This window comes from Hetaerina americana, unplaced genomic scaffold, assembly GCF_022747635.1.
Source record: "Hetaerina americana unplaced genomic scaffold, ioHetAmer1.1.p SCAF_6, whole genome shotgun sequence".
NCBI classification, from domain to species: Eukaryota; Metazoa; Arthropoda; class Insecta; order Odonata; family Calopterygidae; genus Hetaerina; species Hetaerina americana.
Window position 1 is genome coordinate 80,142,445 of NW_027287205.1, and position 19,431 is coordinate 80,161,875.

The 19,431-nt window shown below is 35.6% G+C and overlaps 1 protein-coding gene across 2 annotated transcripts; it reads right to left on the bottom strand.

Annotated features, from left to right (window-relative positions):
* Window positions 1-3,654: 3,654 nt before the first annotated feature.
* Snx6 (sorting nexin 6) lies at window positions 3,655-18,693 on the bottom strand. 2 transcript variants are annotated; one of them, XM_071593536.1, is made up of 13 exons: window positions 18,478-18,693; window positions 18,355-18,402; window positions 18,166-18,270; window positions 17,974-18,084; window positions 17,693-17,814; window positions 16,470-16,593; window positions 16,178-16,382; window positions 11,784-11,899; window positions 6,659-6,841; window positions 6,386-6,403; window positions 6,139-6,202; window positions 5,556-5,641; window positions 3,655-4,030 (listed from the first exon to the last, which is right to left on the bottom strand). In XM_071593536.1, the coding sequence occupies exons 1-13, from the start codon at window positions 18,481-18,483 to the stop codon at window positions 3,977-3,979; spliced, it is 1,242 nt and encodes a 413-aa protein (XP_071449637.1). In that variant the 5' UTR covers window positions 18,484-18,693; the 3' UTR covers window positions 3,655-3,976. The 2 variants fall into 2 exon arrangements, with proteins under 2 accessions (XP_071449637.1, XP_071449638.1); XM_071593537.1 differs by lacking the exon at window positions 6,386-6,403 and having other exon boundaries at window positions 3,656-4,030; window positions 18,478-18,692.
* Window positions 18,694-19,431: the final 738 nt, after the last annotated feature.

The following is a 19,431-nucleotide window of genomic DNA, read 5'->3' on the forward strand; positions in this document are numbered from 1 at the left end:
ACCGGCTCCAAAGAAGGTGAAGATTGTTTCATCTGCAGCCAAGGTCATGGCGTCGGTTTTTTGTTAAGCATGTGATATTATAATCATTGACTATCTTGAAAAAGGAAAAACTATCAACGGCGAGTATTATGCAAACTTAATGCAACATTTGAGCAAAGAAATAAAGCAAAAGCGGCCACATTTGGCAAAGAAGAAAGTGTTGTTTCATCAAGGCAATGCACCAGCTCACAAATCCGTTATTGCAATTGCCAAAATTCATTAATTAAAGTTTGAATTGCTACCTCATGCACCGTGTACACCAGATTTAGCCCCCTCCGGCTATTTTCTGTTTGCAAACTTGAAAAAAATGGCTGGGTGGTCAAAGATTTTCCAACTGTGAAGAAGTAATTCCTGCAGCTAATGGCTATGGTGAGGAGCAAGACAGTTCCTTTATTAAAAAGTGTATCGAACCTATTGAACATCGCTGGGAAAAGTGTATAGAGCTGAAAGGAGATTATGTTGAAAAATACATTTTTTCCAAAATTTTTGTTTTTTCTTTGTTGGGTTTGGTACTTCTGGGATTATCCTCATACTTGGATATCCCAGAAAAGATGAGTGGCACCCTTACTTGACCCCCAGTCACCATGAAGCTGTAAACAAAGAGCTCAACCATTATTTCATAAAGTAAAGTACTACAATAAGTAGTAATAAAGTAGTCCAATGCTCTACCCCTGACCACCGCCACCCACACACATATATGTAATACTATATATAGATATAAAATACAATATGTGTATGAGGCAGGACAGAATGTTGAGTGGGCAAGCCTGAGGGAGGATGAAGTATGCTGTTTGGATGGTGAGAAAACAGTTGGATAGTCTGTGGAATTGAATTTTTCATTTTTGTGCAGGAGGTTAATTATTATATAAGGCATTGTCTGGGATGCTCGAGCAATGTTTAATCCCAGAGTTCATCTAACTTGAATAAACTCTATTAGCTTAACATGACTAGAAATATTAAAAAATTATGACCGCTTATTAGGCCTCACCAGTTCCATTCAGGTTTATCTTTGTCGGTTATTGAAATGCATAGAAAATGTGGGATAGAATTATACACTGTGACAACAGTGCAAATCAGAGCTAATTTTCTGGGTAAATAAAAACATGCTGACACCGTAGTCATACAAAAATTTCAGGAAACTTCAAGGTGTGTAGCTGTTTGGGGAGAATTGGGCCGTGGGGAAAAGAATCTGGCAAGATAGTTTGAAACCACCACACAATTCAGTCAAGCTGGTGATTAAATTCCAAAGTTATCAAGCATAAGTTGGTATGTGAATGGTGTGAGGAGCAGATTTTCATCCAAAGAGATGCATTGAATGATATAATTGGCAGCAGGCATCTTGCATTTCCACACCATAGATTGCCAATTTTCCTAATTCAGCATTATCCTTCTACAAACCAAACCTTACTGTATGACCTATATTAAAATATATAAAACAGCCAGAGAAAAATTTAAAACCAACCAACATATCGGCTAAGACCAACACCAAAAGGGAGCTTCTATTCCTGGACGAAACCATTTCTAACATCGTCAACACACTAGTGCCAGACGACACAGCAGAAAGTGAAACTCAAGAACAGAAAGTAATTAGGAGGGAGGCTAACCTCCCTTACCTGCAACCAATAGACTTTAGAACACAGGTCAGACATCACCAATGAGGACTTTTGAACTGTGGTCCATAATATGAAAATAAGAAAGGCCCCAGGCATTGATAGTATAAACGCTGAATCGATCGAAGCAGCCAAACTGGTTATCCTAAACTAGTTAACTAGATTGATACAAGACTGTTACAGAAACAAATACTTTCCTGCAGCATGGGTGCCATATGCACCATCTTAAAATCTAAAGAAAAAGACCTTTCGGATCCTAAGGCATAAAGACCCATAACACTACTACCCGAATTGGGGAAAATGCTCGAAAGAATAATCAAAATGAAAATTGAAGAAGCAGTTGGTGAGGAGGACATGCTCCACCAAAACCAATTTGGATTCCAAAGAGGTGGTTTCACCAAAGCCACTGCAAAGAACCTGCCGCTAGAAATAAGGTACAAGGTGGCCTTATTCATAGACTAAGACGCAGAATTTGATTCTTTATGGTGGCCCCATTGCATTAACCAACTCAGAAGTTATAAAATCACAGGATCAATAGTAGAATTATTTAAAAATTATTTCTTGAATAGAACAATCAAAATACAACCGAATAACTTGGAAGCCAAAAAGAACATTGCAAAAGGGACACCAGATGGATCCATACTCGTGTCTTTTTCTCTGGGTCATCCCCTTCCTGAAAACTACAGATGAATGGGCTACGCCAATTACATTGTGATGACAATGCCTGCTAATTCCAAGAAATAAATAGAAAACATCGCAAAGGAATGTTGTCATATAGTGGAGCCATGGAGTGCGAAAGTAATATTAAAAATTTCTGTAAATAAGACCATATACGTAGTATTTGGGAACAAATTGTTTCAAAACCAAAATATAAAATCTATGGTCAAAATATCAAAAGAGCCTCCACATTGAGATACCTGGGCATTGAATTCAATGACAGACTAAAATTCCAAGAATATGGAAATTATGCAGCAGGCAAGGTCAAGAAAATATTTAACAACTTGAGAAGACTGCAGACACAGATTTGGCATGACCAGAAATAGCTTAAAAACTCTATACAACAGAGACATCATCCCAATATTGGCATAAGGCTATGAAGTGCGGGGAGAAGCTAAATTTAAGCAGAAACATGAGGAGACCCAAAGATCTAGCCTAATTGCAATATTCAGGAGCTAGAATACGGTCTATAATGAAGCTCTACAAATAATAACCTGGATACAGCCGGTAACATTCTCAATCGACGATAGAAGAATCAAAAGTCTCAGCTGAGGGAGATGGAAGAGGCCACTCTAGGAGATGTAACTTTGTTTGCAGCTGAGAAATGGAGCAGGAACGTTATAAGAACGCATTTCCTGGAGAAAGGTTGGAAAACAACCAGACAATTCTTATCTAGCGTGAAGGAAAGAATGACGATAAAATTTAAATCTTCCAAAGAAATTATTCAAATTTTAACAGGAAATGAGGAGTTTGTCATATATATATATATCATATATGTCAAGAAAATAGGGAAAAAAAGGTGGGTACATATGTGGGAATGCATGATGGAGGAGGAAATGACAACACTAAGTTCTTTATTGCCCAATTTATGACAAGAAAAGATGCAAACTGGAAGCTATCCTTGGAAATCTGCATAACGCCCTACAAATTGTGAATTATCTACATGAGAAACCGATTTGGTAAATATTGGATAGATTAATCAACAAAAAATAAAGTGGGAATGGGGAGACTGACAGAAATGAAGGGTATGCCCCTAACCTTTTGCAAAAATTATCGAACTGTATTGGGGGTTTCAACATATCGTACACAAAAAAAATTGAAACAAATTGCCTGATTCTTACTGAATCGGCAAAATTGAATTGTAGGACCTATCGACCAAAAATATTAAATTTTTCAACTCATAGCACAGTTGCAATGAAGGAGAATGAATGCATACAAATGTGATCACTTTATTTTATATAATATATAGATATATATATATAATTTTTTTTTCAATATACATTGAGAATTTTCTAACAAACAATGAAAAACTGGGAATATAACCAACAATGGAAATGCCGTTAATATAATTAATATTTATCAGTCATTATCAGAAGACGTTATAATGCACGTAAACTGAAAAATAATTCGTTTCCAATAAATTGAAAAAAATAATAAATTTCACATAAAAATTACCAACAAATATAGCTTCTTTCTATGATAATGGAATATTGTTTTTTTTGCCTTGGTAGGAAACATATAACTTGTGTGTACATATACATACATATATATACAACATTACAATATTTTATATACAAAAAGTGGAGATCAATATTAACACAAACTATTATCTATTGCTCTTCTTTCAGCACAGCCAGACAACTTTTAAATAACTGAACTTGAGCCTGAAATATAAAGGAAAATTTGTTGTCTCAGGCGTAACTTTGTGGAATTTGCATAACATATTGAAATGTAATGAAATAATTGACTTTGTAATTCCACACACTTTATTTAAAAAACACAAAAAAAAAAAAAAAATTATTTCATTTTTAATGGTACCTATTTCCAACAACCCAATGGTTTAGCCATGGGCTCGCCCTTGTCCCCACTCCTGGCCGATATGTATATGGACAATTTTGAAAAAGTTTTGTTCTCCTCAGCCTACCCTCTCATTAATAATGTATTTTGTTGGTTAAGATATGTAGACGATGTCTTCTGTGTGTGGACAGGTTCTGATAGGCAACTAGATCAGTTTCTAGCACATCTAAATTCTATCAATTCTAATGTACAATTCACGTGTGAAAAAGAGGAAAAAGGTTCCCTGAATTTCCTCGACCTATCCATTTCTAAAGACAAAGATGGGTTACAGTATTCCATTTTTAGGAAAGAAATGTATACAGACCAATTAATTAATTCCTCTTCAAGGCATTGCTTCACCCAAAAGCTTTCGGCATTTCATGCAATGATCCACCGTTTGACCGCTATCCCTATGTCAAAATTCAATGTAAATAAGGAACTTAATGTAATTAAAACGTTAGCAGTAAACAATGGGTATTCAGAAGATCTAATAAATAAACTTTACCGGAATAAACTTACAAAAATAGCCTTAAGCCACATTTACAACCCCGAACATGTAAAAGATCCCACTGCCAAATGGCGGAGAATACTATATCTTGGGACTATTTCTCAAAAAGTAATTAAAAGTTTACCTAAAGAAAAAATTAAATGTGCCTTTTACAGTCGTTCATGCCTTAAGAACCTGATCTCTCACACTAAAGACAAAGTCCCCGAAAACGAGAGGAGTGGAGTGTATGAGTTAAAGTGCTCGGATTGTAGCACAAAGTATTTTGGACAAACAGGACGGAAATTTAAAGAAAGGATTAAAGAACACCAAACATGTGTAAAAAATAAGAACATAACATCCCTCTTTGCAAAACACCTCATCGAAAGTGATCACAAAAGTGACTTTGTGACAAAAATTATTCATTTTGAAGAAAAAGGTCAAAGGCTCGATGCTTTGGAGCAGTTAGAAATTTTGAAATGTGTCCGTTGGAAAGATGATCTTGCCAACGAAATTTTGTATCCCTCCCACTCCCCACTCCTAGACCTACCACTCTTCTAAATCAAAAATGTAATTCTCTTTTCTTCCCAGCTACATTGTAACCTTTTTTACCCCTCCGACCTCCCTCTCTGACCAACCCCCCCCTCCTATGATCAGAAGGTATATATAGCCAGCGTGCTTCTATGAGGACCACCTGATGATGACGTTCAACGTCGAAACCTGGGTCGTGTGTTTTTTAAATAAAGTGTGTGGAATTACAAAGTCAATTATTTCATTACATTTCAATATATAAAGGAAAAGTTGAATTTCTAAAAACTCAAAGACAAATAAAGAAAATAACTTTTAAGTGGTTCAATAAAAATTTATACCTTTGCATGCTTGAGTTCCAATTCAGCTAGATCTACTAAATTCTTCCGGAACAATGCAACCCTTCGTGCCCTGAAATCTGAAAGTTCTGAAAAAAAGAAAAGGGGACTAATATGTTTTATCTGTAACAGTGAATGCCAAAGTTATCTTAACTAGTTACCATACATGAGCAACTGAAGCTACTCATGAATTAGGGGAAGATGTGGGTATGGCAGAAGTGTTGCTTCTCATCAATATTTGCTTAATCTGAACAGCAAAGAAACCACGATTCAATGCTTAATCTGAAAATGTTGGTGTATATTTTATACATTTTAATTTCCTTCTGTGTCCCCAAAAATTTGTGTTTAGGATTGATAGGCATCCTATTACCAGCTTAGTTCTGTCTAAAAACTTCAAAGTAACAAAACTACTGTTTGCAATATGTAAACAAAATTCTTTTCTCATAATAATTAATAAAACAGTTATTTCAAGAGAAAAAAATCCAAATAATGCACCTTTATACATGCTGATTTAAATTTTAGAATTTTAAAAATTTATACCAACGAGGGTAGCCAGTTAGAAAAAAATAATTCAATGAGTTCTCACCTTCCTTTCCCTTTTGTGACATCTGTTCGAATTTCATACAAGCTTGCTGCTGTGCCAATTCAGCCTGGAAAAGAAAAATATAACAAATTAATGTTGGCTGTACTAACATTACACACTAACAACACCAATAATCTGGCAAAAAACATAACTAAAAAGGTGAAAGAAAGCACTGCACTTTGTAAAAATTACCTGAAAACTACCATGCACTTTCCAAATCTACAAATGCAGAATGCAAGTGAATACTTACATCAGCCACTTCCAGGGCCTTTGAGGGTTGGCAAAAAACCACAAAATGTTAAACATGACAAATGGTTCTTATTTAGCATTGAAAATGTGTTCATAAGTGGAAAAAGCAACTAAAATATTTCTGCTTATAGCTAATTTTATAAATTCAAAAGCTGAAGGATAGTAAATTTTAATTAAAAGCATTTTTTACTAATTCAGTGTCGAAAGAAAATTTACTACACCATGCTTCAGCAAGTATTCATAATTGTGTGAAATTTAATTATGTACTACTTACAGCATGCACATCCTTGTTCTTTGTCCTTGCTTTCTCTAAGTTTTTGTTAGCATTTTCATAATTTGCCAAGCATCGTAGTCGTCTATACAAGAGTTTCTTTGCAGCCATGGAATCTCTCATGTAGTATCGTAATGTATCGGATAACTTCAGATCTTCATCACTTGCAACTCTGCCTTCAAGATTCTAAATTAAAAGAAGAACTTAAATTATTCATACATTCCATATCAAATATACCTTTCATGTTTCCAAGTTCTTAAGGTCAACAAATTATTTCCTCAGGACAGGGAGACATAAAGATGTGATTGAGCTTAAATTAGACAGGCCCTCGGGGATCGAGATGGTGCGGGGGCTAACGTACTGGCTTCCCACCCTGAGGGCGCGGGTTCAAATCCCGGCGGTGTTGAATATTTTTCAGAGGTATCTCGATCCCTACTTGAGGTGCTTTGTGGAGAGCACTTTGAGTGAGTACGCCGTCCGTCGGATGGGACGTTAAACTGCGGACCCCTTGGCGCCTTTCGTAAAGAGCAGGCTAATGCCGACGCCGGGTTTCTCTCCACCCTTCATCCTTTCCTGTCCATCCCCTATGGCGCAAATGACCTTAGCTGTCGGTCGCCTCCCCTTAAAACTACTACTAGACAGGCCCTCTTCATAAATACATAAGGCATCAATGTCTGCACAGTACACAGTTCATATAGCCGCCAATAGTGAAAAGTGTTTTCAACACTTGAAAATGGCACTGTTTGGTGTACAAGAGCAGCGTGATCATTTTCTCTACTTGGTTTAATACCACTGTCAATTAAGTGATTTCAAACATGCGTTGATGATACTGTGGATGCGAAAAATATGCATTCATGATTGGAACTGTACAAAGCAGGCCGAAAATCATGCCACAATGAACCCTAGGAGAAATTGCTGCTTTTTAATGCACATTAGCAGATGACTCCATTTAAGTAACTGTTGCGGTACCTCCTGCAGTAATTTTGACTTTGAACCCAAAGGCCTTCGCTGCAGATCAGCTTGTTTTATCAATACACAAAAGGAGTCACTATCAATGTGTTAACAGCAGCTATTGAAAAGGATATAATGAACATGTTTATAGGGGATTACATTGTTAAATACCAGAAGTTTCAACTTTCTGATGAATATAGTTAGTCAGAAAAAAGTAGAATTTTAGCCTAATAGAAAACAGATTTGGCTGAAACTTGTCAATCAGGGTCCCATAAGAACCAGTTGAAAGAATTGTCATCCTTTGAGTGGTGACAACTTGAGTTTATGAGAAAAATGCAATAACATGCCGACACCCTTAATGCTATTCCCTTTTATCGAGAGGCAAATCAAAAACATCTTATTTTGTTATTTCAGGAAATTGACTCATTTTCAAAAATGTTTTCCAAAACATTCAAACCTAGAATACTTATTTCATTTACACTCAATTTATCCATTCATTTTTTCACACATTCATCCAGTACATCATCTTTATCATCAATTCCCATATCTTCCTTACTTCCTTCAACTTTTACATTCTTTTCTTTTTGTAACTTAACAGACCATCTCATTTACAATCACTCTATTACATATATGGATTTTTCCTTAACCTCACAGTCTCTTTCACTGTTTCATTTGACCAAGTGTTACCTTACATTCTCTCAACCACACCTTTCCCTCATACCCATTGAGTTCATTCAACAATCATTCCTTCTAAGCCTCCCCCTACCACCACTCATACTCACATTCCAGGTCTTCATAGTACAGTATACCTTCCCTAATCCAGACAGTATAGGGCCAGAGCTTACCTCAATGAACCAGGGATTTGAAGCAAGTAATCAGTTAGAGTATTATTCACCACAATTATTGTGTGTACTCAATCCTGACAATTTAAGCCGACTGTATATGGTAAACAGGATTTCTCAAGGGTAAAAAAACCTCATACAAAGTGGACAAAATCCTAGTTGAATAAAATACACCATAGAATAACCTCAGAAATTAGCTGAGTTATTCAAAAGTAAATTCAATTAATAATGATTTGTTCTTACCTGTGTTAGCAATGATATTACCCCAGTTACTTGATATAGTTACATATGTTAAATGAAATGGCCAGATTTTCATTTAATACATGCAAGTTTAACTCAAGAAAACTGAGCAAGTTTTCTTAAAGAAATAATAATAGTGTGGGCACAGCTCTCAGTCAACTCTGTTCTTAGGCATGCTTACATTCTACCATCGACAGAAGAAACATACTTACCTGCACAACTTACTCATCTTGAGGAAATATTTAAGGCTATTGCAGCTGACAATTTTTCAAGTAACAAAATGATACAGTTCATATAATTGAATTCCAGTGTATTTTATTGAAGGTAGCAGGATTATATGCAAGAATGAAGTGGACAAAATCAACAGCTGTTAATAAAAATATAATAACTCAGTGAGAGTATGTTTTCATTCTCATCATCATTACAACAGGCTTTGATTATTAACGATTTCATGGTGTAATGAGTTAAAAAAATTCATACTGTAAAACTAAAATCATGGTAAGATTATCCCTTGATGGAATAAGTGCTTGATGACTTTTCTATTAAAATTTAAAAGCAATGTACTGATGTCACTTTTGGTAAATAAATTCTATCCAACCCAAAGTGTGTTAAAATCATAAAGACAAAATAGGTCATTTAAAATGATTAACATAGCAAAATTAACACTACATTTGGGAAAAATTTAATAATTTTTTTAATCACGCTTGTAGAAGACTTAATGGTTGTAATATATTTATATGCGCATGGACTTAATAGATATTATATCATTGGCATACTGTGCACCAGGATACGGAGATGTACTTGTATGGGGAGAAGAGGGAAATCTTTTGAAAAGCTACTTATTTTACTTGGCCTGGTGTACACCCCCAAAGGACAGCTTCTTCTGGCTTTTCATTCCCCTCAAGTGTCTCTAATGCTTCAGGTCAACATTCTGGCCATTACCATCACACTTGAGAGCTAATACCTTGAATTCCACAGTTCTTCTTTATCAGATCAGAGAGTCCATTTAGCCATACCAAACTAAGGAAGCGAAGTAATGATACGTGTAGGGATACCAATTTCTCCCTTCTCGGGAAGATTTACCTGGTCTACAACCTTCTAAGTTAGTACGCGTTTTCTTCTAGTGCCAGACTTTTTTAATGCAAGCAAAATGAATTTTTCACCAAAGCACCACAGTGCAGCATTTTGTGATTCCACGAAAAACCACCTGCACTACATAGCTGGAGACTACCTAGATTAAACGTGAGCAAATAAGGGAGGGTTTACTGTATTTTTCTCATTCCAAATGAATAATGAAAAGATAAACCTAAAAATTTATTTATAAAGCCAAAATGTTAAATTGAATTTAAAGCAACCGTAGCAATATGGCACTGAATTCAAAATTTCAGTAAGAATCCCTAGGATCCAGAGTTTAAATCCATATGATATGACATATCTTTCATCATGATGCTATATTATTTATGTTGATTTTTATTGGAGAGTTATGAATGGTTTGAGGGGTCACTAGGTGGAACTCCTTTATGAAGCGAAAGAAAGAAAACTTTACTTATCCTCAAAATATATTTTACGTGTGACTGGCTTCCATACACTTTATCATCTTCTGCCAAATATTGTCAATTTTGTCCGAGCTTATATAGGTATACGAGTAGGATAGGATGGCACACTAAGGTGCAGCTAGTATCCATAGGGAATTGAATAATGGGTAAATTGGTCATACATTTATGCATACTAATGAGGTTTTTGGGAGGATAGGGAGAGCACATCACCATAAGGTATGCAAGAGACATACAATTGTTCATGAACAAAGTTTTTACTTTGTGAGATTAACCTTTGATAGCATTTAAATGCTCTGGTAATCTAGTTTGGACCTTGTACCTACGTGCCAAATGTTAATATTCTAAATACTCAGTCCCCAAGTTAAAATACATTATATAAACAGGCAAAACAGAAAGATAACCATTATACTATGCACTTAATAGCAAGAGGCACTTTCAAGTTCAAATGCATTTAAATTAGTTTCTCTGAACTAAGAATAGAAATAAAGACGTTTAGCTTAAAATACATGGGCACACAATGCATAAATTTACAGGGCTTCTACTTCTGTCCGTTGAGTGAAAAGAGTATTCAATACCGAAAATTGCATCGCTTACTAAACAAAAACTGTGTCATGTATTTTTCTCCACTCCCCATTTTGACATCCATTGAAATTCAACTTCAATTGAGTGAGACATGCGGTGATGGTGACATAAATGTGAAAAACATGCATTGCGGGAGCAACAGTTCAAAGAAGATTGAATTTCAGGTGACAATGAATGCCTCTGCAGCAGCAATTTTACAGTGGTCAATAGGGACCCCTACGGAATTTATGAGTTGACATCGTGATAGTGTACATCAACAGGGAGATTATATTGAGAAGTGATGGAAGTTTTAACTTTCTGATGTAAGAACTTTGTCAGAAAAAACTTAGGTGACGTTCGAATTTGAAGGGACTTCATATATTACTGTTATTGAAATATTAATGCTGCACCAATATATTGAAATGACATTATTGACTCGGTAATTCCACACACTTTTGTGTGAGGCATTACAAAGTCAATAAATTCATTTCAATGCTATATGAACTCCATACAGTTACACCGGAGACAAATAATTTTATTAACTGCATTAATATTTTTTTAAAACCAATTGCTATGCCAAAAAACGCAAAACCTGAAATAACTCAGAGAGATGTAATGCTTACATAGAAGACTTGAATTAATTGTTTAGTTCTTAACTTCTGTCTAGCAGCCATACTATAGAGCTTATGAGACTTGCTCTTTTGGGAAGGATTACACCCTCCAGAAGTGTACTTCCAAAAAATTCTTCCTTAACACTTCCCAAAAGGAACCTTCCAGCCAAGTTTGAAATCTACAGTACCAGGAGTAAAGGCTCTGCACTGCTGACAGTGAGTCAGGGCTTTCTTTCTTGCATACATCGTTATATCATAACCATAGTCAAACTCTGGTTAGTGAGGAATACTACATTTTAGTCATTAAGCATGTTTTAATTGTAAAAAAAACAATAGCTTCATTGATGTCATCCTTTGGTGGACTTACCCTAGCCTTTTCCAGAGTGTCTGCAACTTTTGCTAGAAATTTTTCCAATGGTCCTTTGTCAATTGTTGATAATAAAATCAATCCTGATGATATCTTGATGTAACAATCAGCAACATCTATAACATATATGAACAGCAATCTTTAAAATGAAATGAAACAATGAATTAAAACTGAAAAACTGAACACCGTTACAAATCATTTGGGCATGAAGCTGTCATTTACTAGGATCTTTCAAACAATTTCCCCCCCCCCCCCCCATTTTATTTAGATATGTCACATTTGAAAGTCATCAAATTAGTTATGTGGAGATGGAACCTTAGGATTATTGTTACCTACTTTATGCAACCCCTTATCAGTTAAGAATTAATAATTTAGCAAAATAAATAGTTTTGCGAATATATTCTATTGTTTCAGGCTTCACTTCGTGGAAGTATTTAATATCCATTCTAAAAAGGAAGACTCATACTTTTCCACAGATTTTATTATAATAAAATCTGTGGAAAAGTACGAGTCTTTCTTTTTAGTATGGAAAATAGATAGTGTTTGTATTACAGTTTTGGATTAAAAACCAAATGAAAAAGAACAAAAGAAATATTTTGCACTGTACTTCTCCACATGAATGCCTCTAAAATATGTTATACGTCTATAAATATGCCTCTAAAAACTGCTCAAGAAGTTTGCACGCTGTTGGAGTGAAATCATTGAAGTTAATACCATACAAACTATAAAAGAGAAGCAACTATGATATCAGCTGTACAGTGAAATCTGTTGAAAAGAGAACATTCATTTAAGATAGATAGTGACAAATATTTGTTTGATTTGTGTCCTTATGATGCTGAAAAGTATTACTCAAGATTTCCCTTCTTTCTTTCAAAAGGGCCCCTTTGTGCAAACATTAAAATTTATAATCATTTACCCACAGGCATAAAAGACGCCAACTCCTATCAGAATATTAAATCTATGTTAAAATCTTTTTAATTAAGAGTTGTTTTTATGACCTAAATGAATATTTTTTGTCAAGGTATGACAAGCAGCAATTTTATTACAATCATTTCTCAAAACGCATACATACATATTATTGTATGACATATCTTACATTATATTATTGCAAAATAATGAGATGAAATGATGTAATTGGAATTTCCTTCTTTTGTATGCATAAACAATCGCTGGACAAATAAATGCATCATGAGAAGTAAATAATTTCTCTCTACCCATTTGGGCAAGAAAATGTCCAATATTTCTTGATTATGACACATCCTATGGATCTACTTTGTAAATTTTTTGAATAAATAAATTATTAGTAAGCTCTTAAAACATAATTAAATACAACCTAACATAGAGTCGGTGAGTATTCGAAAAATAAAGTAGGGTAGCACTTCAAGTACTCCTCATTAAAATAGGTACTTTTAGTTTTGAAAAAATAGTAGGACTTGAATGAAATCAACCTTATTCTGCACATTGTTGACCTCTTTTTAAATATTTGGAAATATTAACCGTACCTTGTGTATATATCTATCATGCAGTGACCAATGCTGGGAAAATAAAGAGTGACTTTATGATGAATAACAGTTATCACCATCACAATACCAGAAGATGTACATATATACGAGGGTGGTCTGAAAATTTTCCAACCTAACAAAGATACACGACATGTTTCCGAAATTTTTGAGGTCGGAAACTTTTCAGACCACCCATATACATGTGAAAACATCAAACCTGTCTATGGTAGCTAAAATACCAGCGCGCACAAAATTGTTTAACAATCAGCCTAATCATTCAAAAAATGAGACAAGAATTTCACTATTGAAGAAGAATCTATTTGCATTCTGGTTGACGAGTGTTATTATAGTGTAAATGAATATTATATGTAAAACTTGAGTGTATATTAGTTTCCAGTCATAACTGTATTTTGTACTTCTATTTGGGAATAATGCGATCTACGTATATCCCATTGATGGGTCCTATACACCTGTCATGCTTTCACAACACTGTACACTGTGTATGCTGGACAAATAAATACTACCTTGATCAAAAAGTTCCCGGAATAACCACCGTGTGGCGCTCCCATCGTTCCGATTTGAGTTCTGTTTTTTTTGTTAAATTGGTACATCTGTTGTTGATATTCCCTTTAAATCTTAGTGTCATAACTTGACATTTGCAAAAGTTACGTAGCCAAGAGTACATCTATCTCTGTGTGTGTTGGCGATTTTTTACAATTGCAGAAATGGATTTAAATTTGCAACAACGAACTTGTATTAAATTTTGCGTAAAAAACGGATTTAGTGGCGCACGGACGTTGGAAATGTTGGAAAAGTGTTTCGGCAACGATTCTCTAAAAAAACGGTCGTTTACCAGTGGCACGAGCGGTTCAGAAGTGGTCGTGAGTCAATCGAAGATGATGAACGCAGTGGCAGACCATCGACATCGAAAGTCGGTGAAAAAATTGATAAAGTAAAAGAAATGTTGGTCAATAACCGCAAATTAACCATCAGAGAAATAGCGGAGGACTTGAACATTGCCTATGGATCCGCCCAAGACATTGTGGTTAATGATTTGGGTTTCCGTCGTGTAGCAGCAAAGTTGGTGCCAAAAGACCTCAATTTCATGCAAAAAAGAGACCGTGTTGACGTCGCAAAAGACATTATTTGCGAGGCTGAATCCGATCCCACATTCATCAAAAGGATCATTACTGGAGACGAGACGTGGGTTTATGAGTACGACACGCAATCCAGACATCAGGCAAGTGAATGGCGTTCACCAAATGAGCCGAGACCAAAAAAACCACGTCGTTTTCAGTCAAAAAAGAAGGCAATGCTGACGGATTTCAACGGTGTAGTGCATCATGAATTTTTGCCAGAAGGCCAGACAGTAAACAAAGAGTATTATTTGGGCGTTATGAGACGTTTGCGTGAAGCAATTCGCCGAAAGAGACCAGAAATGTGGGCAGAAAACTCGTGGATTTTGCACCATGATAACGCACCGTCGCACAGTGCTATCATTATTCGTAATTTTTTGACGAAAAATGCAACAAATACCATCCAACAGCCACCGAATTCACCTGATTTGGCTCCCTGTGACTTCTTTCTGTTCAATCGAGTTAAAAAACCATTACGGGGAACGCGTTTTAGCAGCCGAGAGGAAGTAATGGAAAAATCACAGGAAGCACTGATGGACATACCGAAAACCGAATATAAAAAATGTTTCGAGGATTGGATCAAGCGCTGGCATAAGTGTGTTGCAGTCGATGGGGATTACTTTGAAGGGGACAATATAGATTTAGATGAATAAACTTGTATTTTTAATTTTCTGAATAAATTCCGGGAAATTTTTGATCAAGGTAGTATCTCGGGATGGTGCAATAAATGGGGATTAACACTTAATATAGATAAATGTGCAGTTTTGAAATTTTGGAATAAAGGAAGCGAGGAACAGGATATAAACTACAAAATAGAGGGTTCAGTATTGACTACGGCAAATCAAGTTAAATATTTGGGAGTTGTTCTAACACCACGCCTTTCATGGGGAGCACATATCAGGACAATATGCGGATCAGCTTTAAAGAAACTTGGCTTCATAAAACGGGTGGTGGGGAAATGTAATGAAAAAGTTAAAGAGAGGTGTTATTTTGCTCTAGTTAGACCTCATTTGGAATATGCCGCAAGTATTTGGGATCCGTGGGAGAAAATTTGGCAAAAAGAATTAGATAAAGTCCAGAGAAAATCCGCTAGATTTGTTAAAAATTGTTATGATAAAAACACAAGTGTGACAGGTCTCTTAGGGGATTTAGGCTGGGAACCACTTGAAGTGCGGAGAGAACAAGCGAGGCTTAGACTTTTAGAAAGGTTCAGAACAAACGAGTTTAAATATGACACTGAAGGAATTATAATGGCCCCACACTACTTAGGTAGATCAGACCACAAAGATAAACTAAGGGAGATAGATTCCAAGACAGATAGGTACAAATACTCATTCTTTCCCCGAACAATCAGTAATCATAATAGCAAGAAACCGAAGTCACTTTAGAAATATTAAAAACTTTGAATTTACAAGTCGGAACAAAATTAAACACTATAGAGATGTTAGGTATACTTTCAGGTGCATGTGTATGTTAGTTGGTAGTTTGAGTGTTTGCATGTGTGTGGGGTGTAAGTGTTCATGCATGAATGTATGCCATGTTTTTTTTATATATGATTTTGTCGTTATTACATGCGATTTTTTTTTTTTTAATTATTTTTCTTTTCTAAATTATGGGTGGTGTCCTAGCACCCCCCGCCACACGCCCTTGCGGCGGCTTGCGGGGTATTGAGTAGATGTATATTATACCAATACATGATTTCAATATCACGCCAAGAATTTTCAGCATTGGCTCTAAGATTAACTTAGACATTTACCTTTATGTTTCTTGGTCATACGATCAGCTTTTGCAGTGGCATCCTTTAGATGGGAATGATAGTCTACTAGAAAGTTTTTCTGCTGCTCAAAAAATTTGTCATCATCCTTTTGAGTAGTTGACAGAACAAAGCCATCAGTAGAGCTAGAAAATGACCTTACTAGCCCACCCAAAAATTCCATTTTGTTCTTTCCTCTTACACACAGCTGAAAAACAATACAAATTAAGTGTTAGGAGTGTTAAGAAAAAAATACTGATTAACACGTATGTCCTTCCTATTTCCACAGTCTTACATCTTGATCATACTCCAAGAACACCCGAAATTTGTGATCATTCCTGAAAACTGGATGGTTGGCTAGGCGGCATAGGAACACCTCATGCATAGCAACAGTTTTCTTGAATGTAGCCAGGTATTCACTGCAAAACAATAAAGTGCAGTGCTTTATTAAAATTTCAATATTGTGCAAGAAGTAGAAGTAGAATTCACATTTGAGTCAATTGAAGCCTCTAAGGATCAGATGGCTTAGAAATGCATGACAGTGAGAGAATCGGAATAGGCATTTCTGGGCAGGGGACCAAGAATGGGCTTGGCATTATCATCCATACAGGGAGGAAGGGTGGTAAAAACCACTCATGATAGAATTGATGATAGAGGAGCTGATCACGTCAGTTAGGTTTGTAGATGATCAAGCATAGTTAGCCAGACGTCAATGGGAGTTCAGCAATTCTTGAGTGCATTCCAGGAACAATGAAGCAATGAGATTTTTCAAGAAATAGGAAGACTAAGTAATACATAAATGGACGAGGGAACGACTAGAGCTGGTGAAAGTGGCATTTTTGAAAATATTATGGAGGAAAATGGATGTGGCAGTGTGACCATTCTTTGAGATGAAATTTCTTTGAAAGAGGCCTCTGCTTCATATGATGATACTTAGCACCTGTCCAACATGAGAGAATAATTCTTATCTCATAAAGCCTAATGGAAAGAGGTGGTGTTAAAAAAAACCCAAAGTTGTCCTTACACGATTTCATCATAGCACCTTACAGGTGGAATGCTATTTTTATAAAATGCTGTCATAAATATAGAGGCTGTAGTGAAAAATTGAGACTAGCAATTGAGAATTTTGTGCCTTGCCTTGGTGGAGAATTGGATCATAACTTATGAATATGATTTAACAAACCTAGCAGAGGTTGCCAACCATCATAGTCACATATTTTTAAAATTATCTCTGGCAAAAACGACGAAAATGATAAGGGTGCGCGTTGCTTACTGTATATGTATTCATACTCTGTATCTACTTTGACTCAATTAGCTGAGTATATCATGATAACTTACACGAGCCCACCTGACGAAGTAGAATAAATAAATAACGTACAAGCATTCATGACACAATTGAATCAAAGCACACTCTTGATAAATTTGCAATTAATGATACAAATATTAAAACAAAAATGTTCCATAATATTTGTTCAAAAACAAGTTTGCTTTAATATATAATATTAAAAAAACACTCACGCCTCCAGTTCTTGTTTCATTTTGGTAAATTCTTCCTTGGTCATAGTACCCTCGCCTTCGCCCAATTTCAGGAGTTTTTCCCGGGATGCATCGAAGTCCGGCTTAGGAGGTGCGGGAGGTATCTAGTACACCGTAAAAAAGTATATTCAAGAATTAGATTTTTCAGTAACTACGTGCTCTTACATGCATGCATCCTTTGCACTAAAATGGGCCATATTAAGTTACCAACACTTTTTTCAGTCATGGATTCATTTCGGCATAGGATCAAACTGACTACTTACGATATAAGCAGCATAATCCTCATTTTCTTCGAATCTATCTTGAAGCCAAACAAATTCCTCGTGTTGACGAACAACTTGCAATTCTGATTTTTTAAATTCCGGAAGGGTAGTCTGTAAATTAACGTTGTAAATATTTTAAAGCATGCGACAAATCACTTTTTCAGTTAGCCAATACCAAGATTTTTTACTTACCTTGGTGTGGACAGTAAACTTAACTTTATCTTTCTCACTTAATGCATCCGCAATATCCACTACGAGTGAATTATCGGTCAAATCAACAGTTTCGGACCTCCCAGGCTGCAAAAAGAGAATTATTATACAATAACAAATATTCACCAGCATTTATGAAATAAAGGCATGATTTTAAAATCAACAGATAACCTTTCTGTTATCCTCGCCCAATAGTTCAGGTCCATCATCTAATCCGTCCTATAATGATAAAGTGTACTTTAAATGATAACATCCTTTCCTAAAATATAAGTCCAATATTACAACATTCCATACCATCATGATTGTACGATTTCAAAAAAGGATTTCTGTGCCAAGAAACCTAGGGCGAGTATTTAGTAACTAATAATATATGATACGCTACTGGTTAGCATATACATATACACGGAAACGATTTCTGTCGACCGGACAGCAACGTTCCTGCTAATCCCAGTTTAAGTTATCAATAAATGCCAACTCGTGCCCTCCCACAAATACTTGAAAATGACATAAGAGAAGCGTATTCAGATGATTCAGATTGGAGAGATTAGGAACAACGCCCATTTGTTCACTACATTAATATAAATTAAAATGTAGGTGAAAACTGAAGCTTAATACTTTTTCCCAAGTACATTTTATGTAAAAAGTTATTTCCACAATATAGACTATAATATAACTTTCAGCGGGATCAACCTGCCGGTAAATTAAAAATGTTTCATGTTACATTATTATGGCTCAATGAGCGCATGAATTGCATATTTTTCTCGAGAGTCATCACTTTCATTGGCAGCGGTAACTTATTTTTTTATTATATAAGTTTCATTTATTATAATAAGTTTTGTTGAAAACTTGGTAAACAGTGTTCCATATTTCGTTTAGAATTTGTCCAACTGACCGAGAAGACTGGAAATGTGCGCATAATATTGGGAGGCAAAGAACAGCTCATGAATGGTTATATCAATGCCCGTGAGGTAGAGCTTACAGTTATATAACCTAGGTCACATTTTACACGGTCCAGAAACAATGGCATACGTCTATGTGATAAGATTGCCAATTTTACAGAATAAGGGGGTAGTTTAGCCTATATTGTGCAGCCTGAACTGGTTTACAGTTCAAATTGCCCAATATAGACTTATTTTTGTTCTATGTACTTTTTCAGTTTTTTGCTTCGTTAACAACGTCGTTTCATCGGAGGAAGCCGACCGATAAAAAATTTCCTTTCCTTCGCGATTAGTATTTTTTTCTTTTCGC